Below are 19,692 nucleotides of genomic sequence, written 5' to 3'. Positions count from 1 at the left end.
CCACTCACTACCCTTTCTAATCAACTCACCTCCCATGCTTCTCATGCAACAAGCATCTTTTGCGCAAGCCATCACTGCTTCCCTAAATACATCCCATTCCTCCCCCACTCCCCTTACCTCCTTTGTTCTCACCTTTTTCCATTCTGTACTCAGTCTCTCCTGGTACTTCCTCACACAAGTCTCCTTCCCAAGCTCACCTACTCTCACCACCCTCTTCACCCCAACATTCTCTCTTCTTTTCTGAAAACCCATACAAATCTTCACCTTCGCCTCCACAAGATAATGATCAGACATCCCTCCAGTTGCACCTCCCAGCACATTAACATCCAAAAGTCTCTCTTTCACGCGCCTGTCAATTAACACGTAATCCAATAACGCTCTCTGGCAATCTCTCCTACTTACATACGTATACTTATGTATATCTCGCTTTTTAAACCAGGTATTCCCAATCACCCGTCCTTTTTCAGCACATAAATCTACAAGCTCTTCACCATTTCCATTTACAACACTGAACACCCCATGTATACTAATTATTCCCTCAACTGCCACATTACTCACCTTTGCATTCCAATCACCCATCTCTATAACCCGGTCTTGTGCATCAAAACCACTAACACACTCATTCAGCTGCTCCCAAAACACTTGCCTCTCATGATCTTTCTTCTCATGCCCAGGTGCATATGCACCAATAATCACCCATCTCTCTCCGTCAACTTTCAGTTTTACCCATATTAATCTAGAATTTACTTTCTTACATTCTATCACATACTCCAACTCCTGTTTCAGGAGTAGTGCTACTCCTTCCCTTTCTCTTGTCCTCTCACTAACCCCTGACTTTACTCCCAAGACATTCCCAAACCACTCTTCCCCTTTACCCTTGAGCTTCGTTTCAGTCAGAGCCAAAACATCCAGGTTGCTTTCCTCAAACATACTACCTATCTCTCCTTTTTTCACATGTTGGTTATATCCACACACATTTAGACACCCCAATCTGAGCCTTCGAGGAGGATGAGCACTCCCCGCGTGACTCCTTCTTCTGTTTCCCATTTTAGAAAGTAAAAATTACAAGGAGGGGAGGATTTCTGGCCCCCCGCTCCCGTCCCCTCTAGTCGCATTCTACAACACGTAAGGAATGCATGGGAAGTATTCTTTCTCCCCTATCCCCAGGGATAATATATATATATATATATATATACATATATATATATATATATATATATATATATATATATATATATATATATATATATTTTTTTTTTTTTTTTTTTTTTTTTATACTTTGTCGCTGTCTCCCGCGTTTGCGAGGTAGCGCAAGGAAACAGACGAAAGAAATGGCCCAACCCCCCCCCCATACACATGTACATACACACGTCCACACACGCAAATATACATACCTACACAGCTTTCCATGGTTTACCCCAGACGCTTCACATGCCCTGATTCAATCCACTGACAGCACGTCAAACCCTGTATACCACATCGCTCCAATTCACTCTATTCCTTGCCCTCCTTTCACCCTCCTGCATGTTCAGGCCCCGATCACACAAAATCTTTTTCACTCCATCTTTCCACCTCCAATTTGGTCTCCCTCTTCTCCTCGTTCCCTCCACCTCCGACACATATATCCTCTTGGTCAATCTTTCCTCACTCATTCTCTCCATGTGCCCAAACCATTTCAAAACACCCTCTTCTGCTCTCTCAACCACGCTCTTTTTATTTCCACACATCTCTCTTACCCTTACGTTACTTACTCGATCAAACCACCTCACACCACACATTGTCCTCAAACATCTCATTTCCAGCACATCCATCCTCCTGCGCACAACTCTATCCATAGCCCACGCCTCGCAACCATACAACATTGTTGGAACCACTATTCCTTCAAACATACCCATTTTTGCTTTCCGAGATAATGTTCTCGACTTCCACACATTTTTCAAGGCTCCCAAAATTTTCGCCCCCTCCCCCACCCTATGATCCACTTCCGCTTCCATGGTTCCATCCGCTGACAGATCCACTCCCAGATATCTAAAACACTTCACTTCCTCCAGTTTTTCTCCATTCAAACTCACCTCCCAATTGACTTGACCCTCAACCCTACTGTACCTAATAACCTAATATATACATATATATATATATATATATATATATATAGTGTGGGAGGCAAGTTGTTAGAAGCAGTGAAAAGTTTTTATCGAGGATGTAAGGCATGTGTACGTGTAGGAAGAGAGGAAAGTGATTGGTTCTCAGTGAATGTAGGTTTGCGGCAGGGGTGTGTGATGTCTCCATGGTTGTTTAATTTGTTTATGGATGGGGTTGTTAGGGAGGTGAATGCAAGAGTTTTGGAAAGAGGGGCAAGTATGAAGTCTGTTGGGGATGAGAGAGCTTGGGAAGTGAGTCAGTTGTTGTTCGCTGATGACACAGCGCTGGTGGCTGATTCATGTGAGAAACTGCAGAAGCTGGTGACTGAGTTTGGTAAAGTGTGTGGAAGAAGAAAGTTAAGAGTAAATGTGAATAAGAGCAAGGTTATTAGGTACAGTAGGGTTGAGGGTCAAGTCAATTGGGAGGTGAGTTTGAATGGAGAAAAACTGGAGGAAGTGAAGTGTTTTAGATATCTGGGAGTGGATCTGGCAGTGGATGGAACCATGGAAGCGGAAGTGGATCATAGGGTGGGGGAGGGGGCGAAAATTCTGGGGGCCTTGAAGAATGTGTGGAAGTCGAGAACATTATCTCGGAAAGCAAAAATGGGTATGTTTGAAGGAATAGTGGTTCCAACAATGTTGTATGGTTGCGAGGCGTGGGCTATGGATAGAGTTGTGCGTAGGAGGGTGGATGTGCTGGAAATGAGATGTTTGAGGACAATGTGTGGTGTGAGGTGGTTTGATCGAGTGAGTAACGTAAGGGTAAGAGAGATGTGTGGAAATAAAAAGAGCGTGGTTGAGAGAGCAGAAGAGGGTGTTTTGAAGTGGTTTGGGCACATGGAGAGGATGAGTGAGGAAAGATTGATCAAGAGGATATATGTGTCGGAGGTGGAGGGAACAAGGAGAAGAGGGAGACCAAATTGGAGGTGGAAAGATGGAGTGAAAAAGATTTTGCGTGATCGGGGCCTGAACATGCAGGAGGGTGAAAGGAGGGCAAGGAATAGAGTAAATTGGAGCGATGTGGTATACCGGGGCTGACGTGCTGTCAGTGGATTGAATCAAGGCATGTGAAGCGTTTGGGGTAAACCATGGAAAGCTGTGTAGGTATGTATATTTGCATGTGTGGACGTATGTATATACATGTGTATGGGGGGGGGGGAGGTTGGGCCATTTCTTTCGTCTGTTTCCTTGCGCTACCTCGCAAACGCGGGAGACAGCGACAAAGTATAAAAAAAAAAAAAATATATATATATATATATATATATATATATATATATATATATACATATATATATATGTTTGCGGCAGGGGTGTGTGATGTCTCCATGGTTGTTTAATTTGTTTATGGATGGCGTTGTTAGGGAGGTGAATGCAAGAGTTTTGGAAAGAGGGGCAAGTATGCAGCCTGTTGGGGATGAGAGAGCTTGGGAAGTGAGTTAGTTGTTGTTTGCTTTTGATACAGCACTGGTGGCTGATTCATGTGAGAAACTGCAGAAGCTGGTGACTGAGTTTGGTAAAGTGTGTGAAAGAAGAAAGTTAAGAGTAAATGTGAATAAGAGCAAGGTTATTAGGTACAGTAGGGTTGAGGGTAAGTCAATTGGGAGGTAAGTTTGAATGGAGAAAAACTGGAGGAAGTAAAGTGTTTTAGATATCTGGGAGTGGATCTGGCAGCTGATGGAACCATGGAAGCGGAAGTGGATCATAGGGTGGGGGAAGGGGCAAAAATCCTGGGAGCCTTGAAGAATGTGTGGAAGTCGAGAACATTATCTCGGAAAGCAAAAATGGGTATGTTTGAAGGAATAGTGGTTCCAACAATGTTGTATAGTTGCGAGGCATGGGCTATGGATAGAGTTGTGCGCAGGAGGATGGATGTGCTGGAAATGAGATGTTTGAGGACAATGTGTGGTGTGAGGTGGTTTGATCGAGTAAGTAACGTAAGGGTAAGAGAGATGTGTGGAAATAAAAAGAGCGTGGTTGAGAGAGCAGAAGAGGGTGTTTTGAAATGGTTTGGGCACATGGAGAGAATGAGTGAGGAAAGATTGATCAAGAGGATATATGTGTCGAAGGTGGAGGGAACGAGGAGAAGTGGGAGACCAAATTGGAGGTGGAAAGATGGAGTGAAAAAGATTTTGTGTGATCGGGGCCTGAACATGCAGGAGGGTGAAAGGAGGGCAAGGAATAGAGTGAATTGGATCGATGTGGTATACCGGGGTTGACGTGCTGTCAGTAGATTGAATCAGGGCATGTGAAGCGTCTGGGGTAAACCATGGAAAGCTGTGTAGGTATGTATATTTGCGTGTGTGGACGTATGTATATACATGTATATGGGGGTGGGTTGGGCCATTTCTTTCGTCTGTTTCCTTGCGCTACCTCACAAACGCAGGAGAGAGCGACAAAGCAAAAAAAAAAAAAGAAAATATATATATATATATATATATATATATATATATATATACTTTGAATACTGTGAATAAGAGCAAGGTTTATTAGGTACAGTAGGGTTGAGGGTCAAGTCAATTGGGAGGTGACTTTGAATGGAGAAAAACTGGAGGAAGTGAAGTGTTTTAGATATCTGGGAGTGGATCTGGCAGCGGATGGAACCATGGAAGCGGAAGTGGATCATAGGGTGGGGGAGGGGGCGAAAATTCTGGGGGCCTTGAAGAATGTGTGGAAGTCGAGAACATTATCTCGGAAAGCAAAAATGGGTATGTTTGAAGGAATAGTGGTTCCAACAATGTTGTATGGTTGCGAGGCGTGGGCTATGGATAGAGTTGTGCGCAGGAGGATGGATGTGCTGGAAATGAGATGTTTGAGGACAATGTGTGGTGTGAGGTGGTTTGATCGAGTGAGTAACGTAAGGGTAAGAGAGATGTGTGGAAATAAAAAGAGCGTGGTTGAGAGAGCAGAAGAGGGTGTTTTGAAGTGGTTTGGGCACATGGAGAGGATGAGTGAGGAAAGATTGACCAAGAGAATATATGTGTCGGAGGTGGAGGCAACAAGGAGAAGAGGGAGACCAAATTGGAGGTGGAAAGATGGAGTGAAAAAGATTTTGTGTGATCGGGGCCTGAACATGCAGGAGGGCGAAAGGAGGGCAAGGAATAGAGTGAATTGGAGCGATGTGGTATACCGGGGTTGACGTGCTGTCAGTGGATTGAATCAAGGCATGTGAAGCGTCTGGGGTAAGCTATGGAAAGCTGTGTAGGTATGTATATTTGCGTGTGTGGACGTATGTATATACATGTGTATTGGGCGGGTTGGGCCATTTCTTTCGTCTGTTTCCTTGCGCTACCTCGCAAGCGCGGGAGACAGCGACAAAGTATATAAAAAAAAAAAAAAACTTTGAAATGTATAGGTATGTATATGTACATGTGTGGACATGTATGTGGGTGGGTTGGGCCATTCTTTCGTCTGTTTCCTTGCACTACCTCGCTGACGGTGGAGGCAGCGACAAAGTATAATAGAAATAAATATATATTTTTCTATTATACTTTGTCGGTCTCCCGCATTAGTGAGGTAGCGCAAGGAAACAGATGAAAGAATGGCCCAACCCACCCACATACACCTGTATATACATAAACGCCTACACACACACATATGCATACCTATACATTTCAATGTATACATATATATACATAGACAGACATACACATATATTGTTAGAGAAAGAGAAGCGAGAGGCATCTGGACGAGTTTTGCAGGGAAATAGTGCAAATGACTGGGTGATGTATAAAAGAAAGAGGCAAGAGTTCAAGAGAAAGGTGCAAGAGGTGAAAAAGAGGGCAAATGAGAGTTGGGGTGAAAGTGTCATCAAATTTTTGGGAGAATAAAAAGATGTTTTGGAAGGAGGTAAATAAAGTGCATAAGATAAGAGAACAAATGGGAAAATCAGTGAAGGGGCAAATGGGGAGGTAAAACAAGTAGTGGAGAAGTGAGAGGGAGATGGAGTGAGAATTGTGAAGATTTGTTGAATGTGTTTGATGATATATTGGCAGATATAGCGTGTTTTGGTCGAATTGGTGTGCGAAGTCAGAGGGGTCAGGGAGAATGATTTGGTAAACAGAGAAGAGGTAGTGAAAGCTTTGTGGAAGATGAAAGCCAGCAAGGTGGCAGGTTTGGATGGTATTGCTATGGAATTTATTAAAAAAAGGGGGTGACAGTGTTGTTGACTGGTTGGTGAGGATATTCAACGTATGTATGGTTCATGGTGAAGTGCCTGAGGATTGGCGGGATATGATAATAAAAATTAATGATAATATTTATTTATTTGTCATACTTAGTCGCTGTCTCCCACGTTAGCAAGGTAGCGCAAGATAACAAACAAAAGAATGGCCCAACCCACCCACATATACATGTATATACATACACATCCACACACGCACATATACATACCTAAACATTTCAACGTATACATATTTATATACATACACAGACATATACATATATACACATGTACACAATTCATACTTGCTGCTTTTATTCATTCACGTTGCCATCCCGCCACACATGAAATGACAACCCCCTTCCCCTGCACATGCGCAAGGTAAACGCCAACACATGCACGAATACATACCTATACATTTCAATGTATACATACATATACATACACAGACATATATACATATGTACATATTCATACTTGCTGCCTTCATCCATTCCCATCGCCACCCTGCCACACATGAAATGGCACCCCCTCCCCCCGCACATGCGCAAGGTAGCGCTAGGAAAAGACAACAAAGGCCACATTCGTTCATAACTAGTCTCTGGCTGTCATGTTTAATGCACCGACACCACAGCTCCCTTTCCACATCCAGGCCCAATAAAACTTTCCATGGTTTACCCCAGACACTTCACATGCCCTGGTTCAGTCCACTGACAGCACATCGACCTCGGCATACCATGTCATTCCAATTCACTCTATTTCTTGCAAGCCTCCTGTATGTTCAGGCCCTGATTGCTCAAAATATTTTTCACTCCATCCTTACACCACCAATTTGGTCTCCTGCTGCTCCTTGTTCCCTCCATCTCTGACACATATATGCTCTTTGTCAATCTTTTCTCACTCATTCTTTCCATATGTCCAAACCAATTCAACACACCCTCTTCTGCTCACTCAACCACACTCTTATTTCCACACACTTCTCTTACCCTTCCATTACTCTTTCTATTACCACACATCTCTCTTACATCTCTCTTACCCTTTCATTACTTACTCGATCAAACCACCTCATACCACATATTGTCCTCAAGCATTTCATTTCCAACACATCCACCCTCCTCCATATAACCCTATAGCCCATGCCTCGCAACCACATAAAATTGTTGGGACTACTATTCCTTCAAACATACCCAATTTTGCCTTCCACACATTCTTCATCACTTCCAGAACCTTCACCCCCACCCCTCACCCTGTGACTTACTTCTGCTTCCATGGTTCCATTTGCTGCAAAGTCCACTCTCAGATATCTAAAACACTTCACTACCTCCAATTTTTCTCCATTTAAACTTACACCCCAATCTACTTGTCCCTCAACTACACTGAACCTAATAATCACGCTCTTATTCACATTTACTCTCAACTTTCTTCTTTCACACAATTTTCTAAACTCAGTCACCAACCTTTACAGTTTCCCACTCTAATCAACCAACAGAGCTGTATTATCAGTGAACAACAATTGACTTACTTCCCAGGCCCTCTCATCCCTAACAGACTGCATACTCGCCCCTCTCTCTAAAACTCTAGCACTTACCTCCCTAACCACCCAATCCATAAAAAAATCAAACAACCATTGGCACATTGACACACCCCTACCGCAGACCAACCTTCACTGGGAACCAATCACTCTTCTCTCTTCTTACCTGTACACATGTCTTACATCCCTGATAAAATCTTTTCACTGCTTCTAGCAGGTTACCTCCTACTCCATATACTCTTAAAACCTTCCACAAAGCATCTCTATCAACCCTATCATGTGCCTTCTCCAGATCCATAAATGCTACAGACAAATCCATCTGTTTTTCTATGAATTTTTCACACACATTCTTCAAAGAAAACACCTGATCCAGACATCCTCTACCACTTCTGAAACCATACTGCTCCTCCCCAATCAGACACTCTGTACATACCTTCATCTCTCAGTCAATAACCTCCCATACAATTTCCCAGGAATACTCAACAAACTTATGCCTCTGTAGGTTGAACACCCACCTTTATCCCCTTTGCCTTTGTACAATGGAACTATGCATGAATTCCACCAATCCTCAGGCACTTCACCCTGATCCATACATACACTGACTATCCTTACCAACCAATTAACAAGACAAGTCACCCTTTTCTTAACAAATTCTACTAAAATACCATCCAAAACCACTGCCTTGCCAGATTTCATCTTCCACAATGCTTTCACTACCTCTTCTCTCTTAACCAAACCACTCTCTTTGGCTATCTCACTTCCCACACCAACCCAACTAAAACACCCCACATATATACATTTCTTTTTTTTTTTTATATATATTTGCCATTTCCCGAGTTAAGAACAGAGGACTGAGCCTAAGAGGGAAAATTCTCACTTGGCCCCCTTCTCTGTTCCTTCATTTGGAAAAGTAAAAACTGGAGGGGAGAATTTCCAGCAACCCACTCCCTTCCCATTTAGTCATTTATAAGACACAGGGAATACGTGGGAAGTACTCTTTCTCCTTGTTCCCTCCATCTCAGACACATGTATGCTCTTTGTCCACCTTATCTCACTCATTCTCTCCATATGTCCAAACCATTTCAACTCACCCTCTTCTGCTGTTTCAACCACACACTATGTATTACCACACATCTCTTACCCTTTCATTACTTACCTGATCAAACCACCTCACACCAGACATCAACACCCACCACCAAAAAATTCACCTCACAGGAAGGAGGTGGGTGCTAGGTCATAAGCTCACTAGAGTGAAAGGATTAAAACTTAATCTCCCCCTCAAAGGTCACATATCAATCAGTATCAAGTCTAACCACACATAAACACACCGGAAGTAAATCCCGCAAGCCTTTTTATTGAGGAAATATTCATGGCAACTTTAGAAAAGCATAAATACATACCCAACAGGTCCAGCTGCCAGTACAAGTCTCTCGAGGTCTAAGCCAGAGAACAATACATAGATGCCACCATTGAACTTGCCTAGTATGTTCTTGGCTGTGGAGGGAAAATGTGTCTTTTTAATGAAATCTCGAGAGGAGTCATTCTACAGAATATGCATGAGGCAGATAACTGGAGAGAAGCACTGTGGTCGTAAGGGAGGCTGAGGATGTGAGGATCAGGTATTTGCTTTGATGAATATCTATCCATCTATCCATATCTCTGATCCCCATTCCCTCAGGGAACTCCCATCAAAGGGGTGGCCACAGCAAAAAAGAAAAAAAAAAAGTTCCACTTATCCCTGTCCTTACATTCTTTGCTCGTATACACCATTCCACACTTTCTTCCAGCATTTCTCTCCCTCCAGTAAGCTTCCACTCTATTTCCCCACAAACAGGTGGTCTTCCTTACATATCAAACCCCTTATCTACACTATCATACACTCTCCTTGTAAACCTCCTGTCTTGCATTCTTTCAAAGTATTACATTTCACCCTCTTTAACACTCCACAATTCATTCCCTTGGCATTCCCTGCCATAAAACATTTCTCACAACCCCCATCATTTGTTTCTTCATTCCACATAGTCATACCACATGCTCCTCTTCAACAGCTCTTTTCCACAGCCTGGATACTTGATCTCTGTGACTCATTCTATGCCCATGTTTCAGCTGCATAGGTAAGGGTCAGGAGGACTTTGCTGTCCCTTAATAATTTCTTCACTTCCAAACATACATCTCTACCCTTCATTATTCCACTAAGGAGACTCTTCTACCAAGTACTGCTCTCTCACTTATCTCTTTCTTTCCATATCACCAAACTTACCCATAATAGCTCCTTAATACTTATATTCTCTCATCTCTTTCAATCTTTCTCCCCCATATTTGTAACATAGTTTAGTACACTTTCTTCTTTCAATCTACAGGGTACTGAAAAATTTGTAATTTCACTGTTACCTTTAGAATGCCACTACTTTACTTTTACTTGCACTTTCCTTCAATTGCCTATGCTTACTTACATCATAAAACACAAAACCTTCTGCAACTCCTCTTCACTCTCAGCAAACAACACAGTATCATTAACAAACAAGCTTGTCACTAGCCATCATACTTCACCACCAAACTCCATCACTGCACCCTCTTTCTCTTGTTTTGCTTTCACCTCTCATATGACTCCATCTATATATTAAATTATTATCATTATTATCATTATCATTAATTTTTTTATTATTTTTATACTTTATCACCATCTCCTGCATCAACAAGGAAGCGCAAGGAAACATACAAGGAATGGCACAACCCACCCACATACACATGTATAAACAAACGTCCATACATGCACATATACATACATATACATTTCAATGTATACCCACATATACATACACAGACACATAAATATATATACACGTGTGCACATTCATACTTCCTACCTTCATCCATTCCCGTTGCCACCTGCCACACATGAAAAGAGCATCCCGCCCCCTCCAGCGAGGTTTGGCCCATCCACTCATACACAAACACACACATATATATATGTGTATGGTTGCGAGGCGTGGGCTATGGATAGAGTTGTGCACAGGAGGGTGGATGTGCTGGAAATGAGAAGTTTGAGGACAATATGTGGTGTGAGGTGGTTTGATCAAGTAAGTAATGTAAGGGTAAGAGAGATGTGTGGAAATAAAAAGAGCATGGTTGAGAGAGCGGAAGAGGGTGTTTTGAAATGGTTTGGGCACATGTAGAGAATGAGCGAGGAAAGATTGACCAAGAGGATATATGTGTCGGAGGTGGAGGGAACAAGGAGAAGTGGGAGACCAAATTGGAGGTGGAAAGATGGAGTGAAAAAGATTTTGAGTGATCGGGGCCTGAACATGCAGGAGGGTGAAAAGCGGGCAAGAAATAGAGTGAACTGGATCGATGTGGTATACCGGGGTCGACGTGCTGTCAATGGATTGAATCGGGGCATGTGAAGCGTCTGGGGTAAACCATGGAAAGTTCTGTGGGGCCTGGATGTGGAAAGGGAGCTGTGGTTTTGAGCATTATTACATGACAGCTAGAGACTGAGTGTGAACGAATGGGGCCTTTGATGTCTTTTCCTAGCGCTACCTCACACACATGAGGGGGGAGGGGGATGTTATTCCATGTGTGGCGAGGTGGCGATGGGAATAAATAAAGGCAAGACAGTATGAATTATGTACATGTGTATATATGTATATGTCTGTGTGTGTATATATATGTGTACATTGCGAGGTAGCGCAAGGAAACAGACGAAAGAAATGGCCCAACCAACCCCCATACACATGTATATACATATGTCCACACACGCAAATATACATACCTACACAGCTTTCCATGGTTTACCCCAGACGCTTCACATGCCCTGATTCAATCCACTGACAGCACATCAACCCCGGTATACCACATCGATCCAATTCACTCTATTCCTTGCCCACCTTTCACCCTCCTGCATGTTCAGACCCCGATCACACAAAATCTTTTTCACTCCATCTTTCCACCTCCAATTTGGTCTCCCACTTCTCCTCGTTCCCTCCACCTCCGACACATATATCCTCTTGGTCAATCTTTCCTCACTCATTCTCTCCATGTGCCCAAACCATTTCAAAACACCCTCTTCTGCTCTCTCAACCACGCTCTTTTTATTTCCACACATCTCTCTTACCCTTATGTTACTTACTCGATCAAAACACCTCACACCACACATTGTCCTCAAACATCTCATTTCCAGCACATCCATCCTCCTGCGCACAACTCTATCCATATCCCACGCCTCGCAACCATACAACATTGTTGGAACCACTATTCCTTCAAACATACCCATTTTTGCTTTCCGAAATAATGTTCTCGACTTCCACACATTCTTCAAGGCTCCCAGGATTTTCGCCCCCTCCCCCATCCTATGATTCACTTCCGCTTCCATGGTTCCATCCGCTGCCAGATTCACTCCCAGATATCTAAAACACTTTACTTCCTCCAGTTTTTCTCCATTCAAACTTACCTCCCAATTGACTTGACCCTCAACCCTACTGTACCTAATTACCTTGCTCTTATTCACATTTACTCTTAACTTTCTTCTTCCACACACTTTACCAAACTCAGTCACCAGCTTCTGCAGTTTCTCACACATGAATCAGCCACCAGCGCTGTATCATCAGCAAACAACAACTGACTCACTTCCCAAGCTCTCTCATCCCCAACAGACTTCATACTTGCCCCTCTTTCCAAAACTCTTGCATTCACCTCCCTAACAACCCCATCCATAAACAAATTAAACAACCATGGAGACATCACACACCCCTGCTGCAAACCTACATTCACTGAGAACCAATCACTTTCCTCTCTTCCTACACGTACACATGCCTTACATCCTCGATAAAAACTTTTCACTGCTTCTAACAACTTGCCTCCCACACCATATATTCTTAATACCTTCCACAGAGCATCTCTATCAACTCTATCATATGCCTTCTCCAGATCCATAAATGCTACATACAAATCCATTTGCTTTTCTAAGTATTTCTCACATACATTCTTCAAAGCAAACACCTGATCCACACATCCTCTACCACTTCTGAAACCACACTGCTCTTCCCCAATCTGATGCTCTGTACATGCCTTCACCCTCTCAATCAATACCCTCCCATATAATTTACCAGGAATACTCAACAAACTTATACCTCTGTAATTTGAACACTCACTTTTATCCCCTTTGCCTTTGTACAATGGCACTATGCACACATTCCGCCAATCCTCAGGCACCTCACCATGAGTCATACATACATTAAATAACCTTACCAACCAGTCAATAATACAGTCACCCCCTTTTTTAATAAATTCCACTGCAATACCATCCAAACCTGCTGCCTTGCAGGCTTTCATCTTCCGCAAAGCTTTTACTACCTCTTCTCTGTTTACCAAATCATTTTCCCTAACCCTTTCACTTTGCACACCACCTCGACCAAAACACCCTATATCTGCCACTCTATCATCAAACACATTCAACAAACCTTCAAAATACTCACTCCATCTCCTTCTCACATCACCACTACTTGTTATCACCTCCCCATTAGCGCCCTTCACTGAAGTTCCCATTTGCTCCCTTGTCTTACACACTTTATTTACCTCCTTCCAGAACATCTTTTTATTCTCCTTAAAATTTAATGATACTCTCTCACCCCAACTCTCATTTGCCCTCTTTTTCACCTCTTGCACCTTACTCTTGACCTCCTGCCTCTTTCTTTTATACATCTCCCACTCAATTGCATTTTTTCCCTGCAAAAATCGTCCAAATGCCTCTCTCTTCTCTTTCACTAATAATCTTACTTCTTCATCCCACCACTCACTACCCTTTCTAATCAACCCACCTCCCACTCTTCTCATGCCACAAGAATCTTTTGTGCAATCCATCACTGATTCCCTAAATACATCCCATTCCTCCTCCACTCCCCTTACTTCCATTGTTCTCACCTTTTTCCATTCTGTACTCAGTCTCTCCTGGTACTTCCTCACACAAATCTCCTTCCCAAGCTCACCTACTCTCACCACCCTCTTCACCCCAACATTCACTCTTCTTTTCAGAAAACCCATACAAATCTTCACCTTAGCCTCCACAAGATAATGATCAGACATCCCTCCAGTTGCACCTCTCAGCACATTAACATCCAAAAGTCTCTCTTTCGCGCGCCAGTCAATTAACACGTAATCCAATAACGCTCTCTCGCCATCTCTCCTACTTACATACGTATACTTATGTATATCTCGCTTTTTAAACCAGGTATTCCCAATCACCAGTCCTTTTTCAGCACATAAATCTACAAGCTCTTCACCATTTCCATTTACAACACTGAACACCCCATGTATACCAATTATTCCCTCAACTGCCACATTACTCACCTTTGCATTCAAATCACCCATCACTATAACCCGGTCTCGTGCATCAAAACCACTAACACACTCATTCAGCTGCTCCCAAAACACTTGCCTCTCATGATCTTTCTTCTCATGCCCAGGTGCATATGCATCAATAATCACCCATCTCTCTCCATCAACTTTCAGTTTTACCCATATCAATCGAGAATTTACTTTCTTACATTCTATCACATACTCCCACAACTCCTGTTTCAGGAGTACTGCTACTCCTTCCCTTGCTCTTGTCCTCTCACTAACCCCTGACTTTATATATATATATATATATATATATATATATATATATATATATATATATATATATATATATATATATATATATAAATATATATATGAGAGTGCCAGGAATATATGAACAGTGGCCTCAGTAGGTCACATCCTCTCCATAGGTGTCATAAATAATGCACTGAAACCACAGCAAGATTCTACAGACATTTATGTGGTTTTTCCTGACTGCTTGATATACCCTGGTTCAGCCTATTGACATCTTGTCACCCCATATATACCACACTGCTCCAATTTACTGTATCCTCTGCACACTTCACACCCTCCTGCATGTTCAGGTTTTGAACACTATAGGCCTTTTTCACTCATTTTTTCCCCTCTTTCTTATCATTTCCCCATTTTCTTTGATCTCTCCACGTCCAATATGTTAACCATCTAAGACATCTTCTCTTCATGTCTATGTTTGATACATACTCTTCATACTACTACACTTCTCTCTTACCATGTCATTTCATATTCAATGAACCCTCTTCACAATATTCTTTTTTATATACTTAATCACTGTTTCCCGCATCAGCGAGGTAGCGCCACATATATACACACACATATATATATATATATATATATATATATATATATATATATATATACTATCCCTGGGGATAGGGGAGAAAGAATACTTCCCACGTATTCCCTGCGTGTCGTAGAAGGCGACTAAAAGGGAAGGGAGCGGGGGGCTGGAAATCCTCCCCTCTCATTTTTTTTTAATTTTCCAAAAGAAGGAACAGAGAAGGGGGCCAGGTGAGGATATTCCCTCAAAGGCCCAGTCCTCTGTTCTTAACGCTACCTCGCTATCGCGGGAAATGGCGAATAGTATGAAAAAAAAAAAAAATATATATATATATATATATATATTATCCCTGGGGATAGGGGAGAAAGAATACTTCCCACGTATTCCCTGCGTGTCGTAGAAGGCGACTAAAAGGGGAGGGAGCGGGGGGCTGGAAATCCTCCCCTCTCGTTTTTTTTTTATTTTCCAAAAGAAGGAACAGAGAACGAGGCCAGGTGAGGACATTCCCTCAGAGGCCCAGTCCTCTGTTCTTAACGCTACCTTGCTAACGCGGGAAATGGTGAATAGTATGAAAGAAAGAAAGAAAATATATATATATATATATATATATATATATATATATATATATATATATATATATATATATATATTTTTTTCATACTATCCGCCATTTCCCGCGATAGCGAGGTAGCGTTAAGAACAGAGGACTGGGCCTTTGAGGAAATATCCTCACCTGGCCCTCTTCTCTGTTCCTTCTTTTGGAAAATTAAAAAAAAGAAAAAAAAAAAATACGAGAGGGGAGGATTTCCAGCCCCCCGCTCCCATATATATATATATATATATATATATATTTTTTATATATATATATATATATTATATATATATATATATATATATATATTTTTTTTTTTTTTTTTTTTTTTTTTTTTTATACTTTGTCGCTGTCTCCCGCGTTTGCGAGGTAGCGCAAGGAAACAGACGAAAGAAATGGCCCAACCCCCCCATACACATGTACATACACACGTCCACACACGCAAATATACATACCTACACAGCTTTCCATGGTTTACCCCGGACGCCCCACATGCCTTGATTCAATCCACTGACAGCACGTCAACCCCTGTATACCACATCGCTCCAATTCACTCTATTCCTTGCCCTCCTTTCACCCTCCTGCATGTTCAGGCCCCGATCACACAAAATCCTTTTCACTCCATCTTTCCACCTCCAATTTGGTCTCCCTCTTCTCCTCGTTCCCTCCACCTCCGACACATATATCCTCTTGGTCAATCTTTCCTCACTCATTCTCTCCATGTGCCCAAACCATTTCAAAACACCCTCTTCTGCTCTCTCAACCACGCTCTTTTTATTTCCACACATCTCTCTTACCCTTACGTTACTTACTCGATCAAACCACCTCACACCACACATTGTCCTCAAACATCTCATTTCCAGCACATCCATCCTCCTGCGCACAACTCTATCCATAGCCCACGCCTCGCAACCATACAACATTGTTGGAACCACTATTCCTTCAAACATACCCATTTTTGCTTTCCGGGATAATGTTCTCGACTTCCACACATTTTTCAAGGCTCCCAAAATTTTCGCCCCCTCCCCCACCCTATGATCCACTTCCGCTTCCATGGTTCCATCCGCTGACAGATCCACTCCCAGATACCTAAAACACTTCACTTCCTCCATACTTATACATACACACACACATATCAACATGTACATACATATTCATACACAGATACATATACACACATATGCCTATTCATACTTGCATGCCTTTAACCATTCTGTTGCTACCTTGCCCCACAGGAAACACCATCACTACCCCGTGCTTCAGTGAGGTAGCACCAGGAAAACATACAAAAAAGGCCACATTCCCTCACATTCAGTTTCTAACTTTTGTATGTAGCATTTATGGATCTGGAGAAGGTATATGATAGGGTTGATAGAGATGCTTTCTGGAAGGTTTTAAGAGTATATGGTATAGGAGGTAAATTGCTAAAAGCAGTGAAAAGTTTTTACCAAGGATGTAAGGCATGTGTATGAGTAAGATGAGAGGAAAGTGATTGGTTCCCAGTGAATGTCGGTTTGCAGCAGGGGTGTGTGATGTCTCCATGGATGTTTAATTTGTTTATGGATGGGGTTGTTAGGGAGGTGAATGAAAGTCTTGGATAGAAGGGCAAGTTTGCAGTCTGTTGTGGACGAGAGGGCTTGAGAAGTGAGTCAGTTGCTGTTCGCTGATGATACAGCACTGGTAGCTGATTCGGAAGAGAAATGGCAGAAGTTGGTAATCAAGTTTGGTAACGTGTGTGACAGAAGAAAGTTGAGAGTAAATGTGAATACGAGCAAGGTCATTAGGTTCAGTAGGGTTGAGGGACAAGTTAACGGGGAGGTAAGTTTGAAAGGAGAATAACTGGAGGAAGTTAAGTGTTTTAGATATCTGGGGGTGGACTTAGCTAAGGATGAAACCATGGAAGCAGATGTGAGTCACAGAGTGGGGGAGGGGGTGAAGGTTCCAGGAGCGTTAAAAAATGTGTGGAAGGCTAGAACATTATCTCAAAGAGCAAAAATGGGTATGTTTGAAGGAATGATAGTTCCAACAATCTTATACGGTTGCGAGGACATGGGCCATAGATAGGGTTGTAAGGAGGAGGGTGGAGGCATTGGAAATGAAATGTTTTGAGGACAATATGTGGTGTGAGGTGGTTTGATCGATTAAGTAATGTAAAGGTAAGAGAGATGAGTGGAAATAAAAAGAGCAGAAGAGGGTGTGTTGAAATGGTTTGAACATATAGAGAGTGAGGAAAGATTGACAAAGAGGATATATGTGTCAGAGGTGGAGGGAACAAGGAGAAGCAGGACACCAAATTGGAGGTGGAAGGGTAGAGTCAAAAAGATTTTCATGGACTGTGGCCTGAACATACAGGGGGGTGAAAGGAGTGCAAGGAATAATAGTGAAGTGGAACAATGTGGTATAACGGGGTCAACGTGCTGTCACTGGATTGAACCAGGGCATGTAGAGAATCTGGGGTAAACCATGGAAAGATCTGTGAGGAGTGGATATGGAAAGGGTGCTGTGGTTTCAGTGCATTACACATGACAGCTAGGGACTAAGTGTGAACAAATGTGGCCTTTGTTGTCATTTCCTGGCACTACCTTGCTGGAGAGATAGAGGTGGGATGCTGTTCCTTGTGTGGCAGGGTGACAACAGGAATGGATGAAGGCAGCAAGTATGAATGTGTAAATGTGTATGTATGTATATGTCTGTGTATGTATATGTATGTATATGTGCATCTATGGGGAAACAGGAGTCATGAAGGGAGAGCTCTTCCTCCTCGGAGGCTCAGATTGGGGTGTCTAAATGTGTGTGGATGTAACCAAGATGAGAAAAAAGAAGAGATAGGTAGTATGTTTGAGGAAAGGAACCTGGATGTTTTGGCTCTGAGTGAAACAAAGCTCAAGGGTAAAGGGGAAGAGTGGTTTGGGAATGTCTTGGGAGTAAAGTCACGGGTTAGTGAGAGGACAAGAGAAAGGGAAGGAGTAGCACTACTCCTGAAACAGGAGTGGTGGGAGTATGTGATAGAGTGTAAGAAAGTAAACTCTAGACTGATATGGGTAGAACTGAAAGAGGATGGAGAGAGATGGCTGATTATTGGTGCATATGCACCTGGGCATGAGAAGAAAGATCATGAGAAGCAAGTGTTTTGGGAGCAGCTGAGTGAATGTGTTTAGTAGTTTTGATCCACGAGACCAGGTTATAGTGATGGGTGATTTGAATGCAAAGGTGAGTAATGTGGCAGTTGAGGGAATAATTGGCGTACATGGGGTGTTCAGTGGTGTAAATGGAAATGGTGAAGAGCTTGTAGATTTATGTGCTGAAAAAGGACTGGTAATTGGGAATACCTGGTTTAAAAAGAGAGATATACATAAGTATACGTATGTAAGTAGGAGAGATGGCCAGAGAGCATTATTGGATTAAGTGTTAATTGAAAGGCGGACGAAAGAGATACTTTTGGATGTTAATGTGCCAATAGGTGCAACTGTAGGGATGTCTGATCATTATCTTGTGGAAGCGAAGGTGAAGATTTGTAGAGGTTTTCAGAAAAGAAGAGAGAATGTTGGGGTGAAGAGGGTGGTGAGAGTACGTTAGCTTGGGAAGGAGACTTGTGTGAGGAAGTACCAGGAGAGACTGAGTACAGAATAGAAAAAGGTGAGAACAAAGGACGTAAGGGGAGTATGGAAGGAATGGGATGTATTTAGGGAAGCAGTGATGGCTTGCGCAAAAGATGCTTGTGGCATGAGAAGCGTGGGAGGTGGGCAGATTAGAACAGGTAGTGAGTGGTGGGGTGAAGAAGTAAGAGTATTAATGAAAGAGAAGAGAGAGACATTTGGACGATTTTTGCAGAGCAATAATGCAAATGAGTGGGAGATGTATACAAAAAGGCAGCAGGTCAAGAGAAAGGTGCAAGAGGAGGAAAAGAGGGCAAATGAGAGTTGGGGTGAGAGAGTATCATTAAATCTTAGGGAGAATAAAAAGATGCTTTGGAAGGAGGTAAATAAAGTGCATAAGACAATGGAACAAATGGGAACTTCAGTGAAGGGGGCTAATGCGGAGGTGATAACAAGTAGTGGTGATGTGAGGAGATGGAGTGAGCATTTTGAAGGTTTG

General features: G+C 42.5%; 1 protein-coding gene across 3 annotated transcripts in view; it reads right to left on the bottom strand.

The window, feature by feature from the left end:
- Window positions 1-19,692, bottom strand: part of LOC139760390 (isovaleryl-CoA dehydrogenase, mitochondrial) — a 111,816-nt gene that overhangs the window by 15,479 nt on the left and 76,645 nt on the right. For all 3 annotated transcript variants that reach the window (XM_071683515.1, XM_071683514.1, XM_071683513.1), the window contains exon 7: window positions 9,232-9,325. In XM_071683515.1, the coding sequence (XP_071539616.1) occupies window positions 9,232-9,325 (94 nt within the window). The remainder of the gene's footprint in view (window positions 1-9,231; window positions 9,326-19,692) is intronic.

Source organism: Panulirus ornatus, chromosome 36 (genome assembly GCF_036320965.1).
Source record: "Panulirus ornatus isolate Po-2019 chromosome 36, ASM3632096v1, whole genome shotgun sequence".
Taxonomy (NCBI): Eukaryota; Metazoa; Arthropoda; class Malacostraca; order Decapoda; family Palinuridae; genus Panulirus; species Panulirus ornatus.
This window is presented reverse-complemented; position numbering and strand designations above follow the sequence as displayed.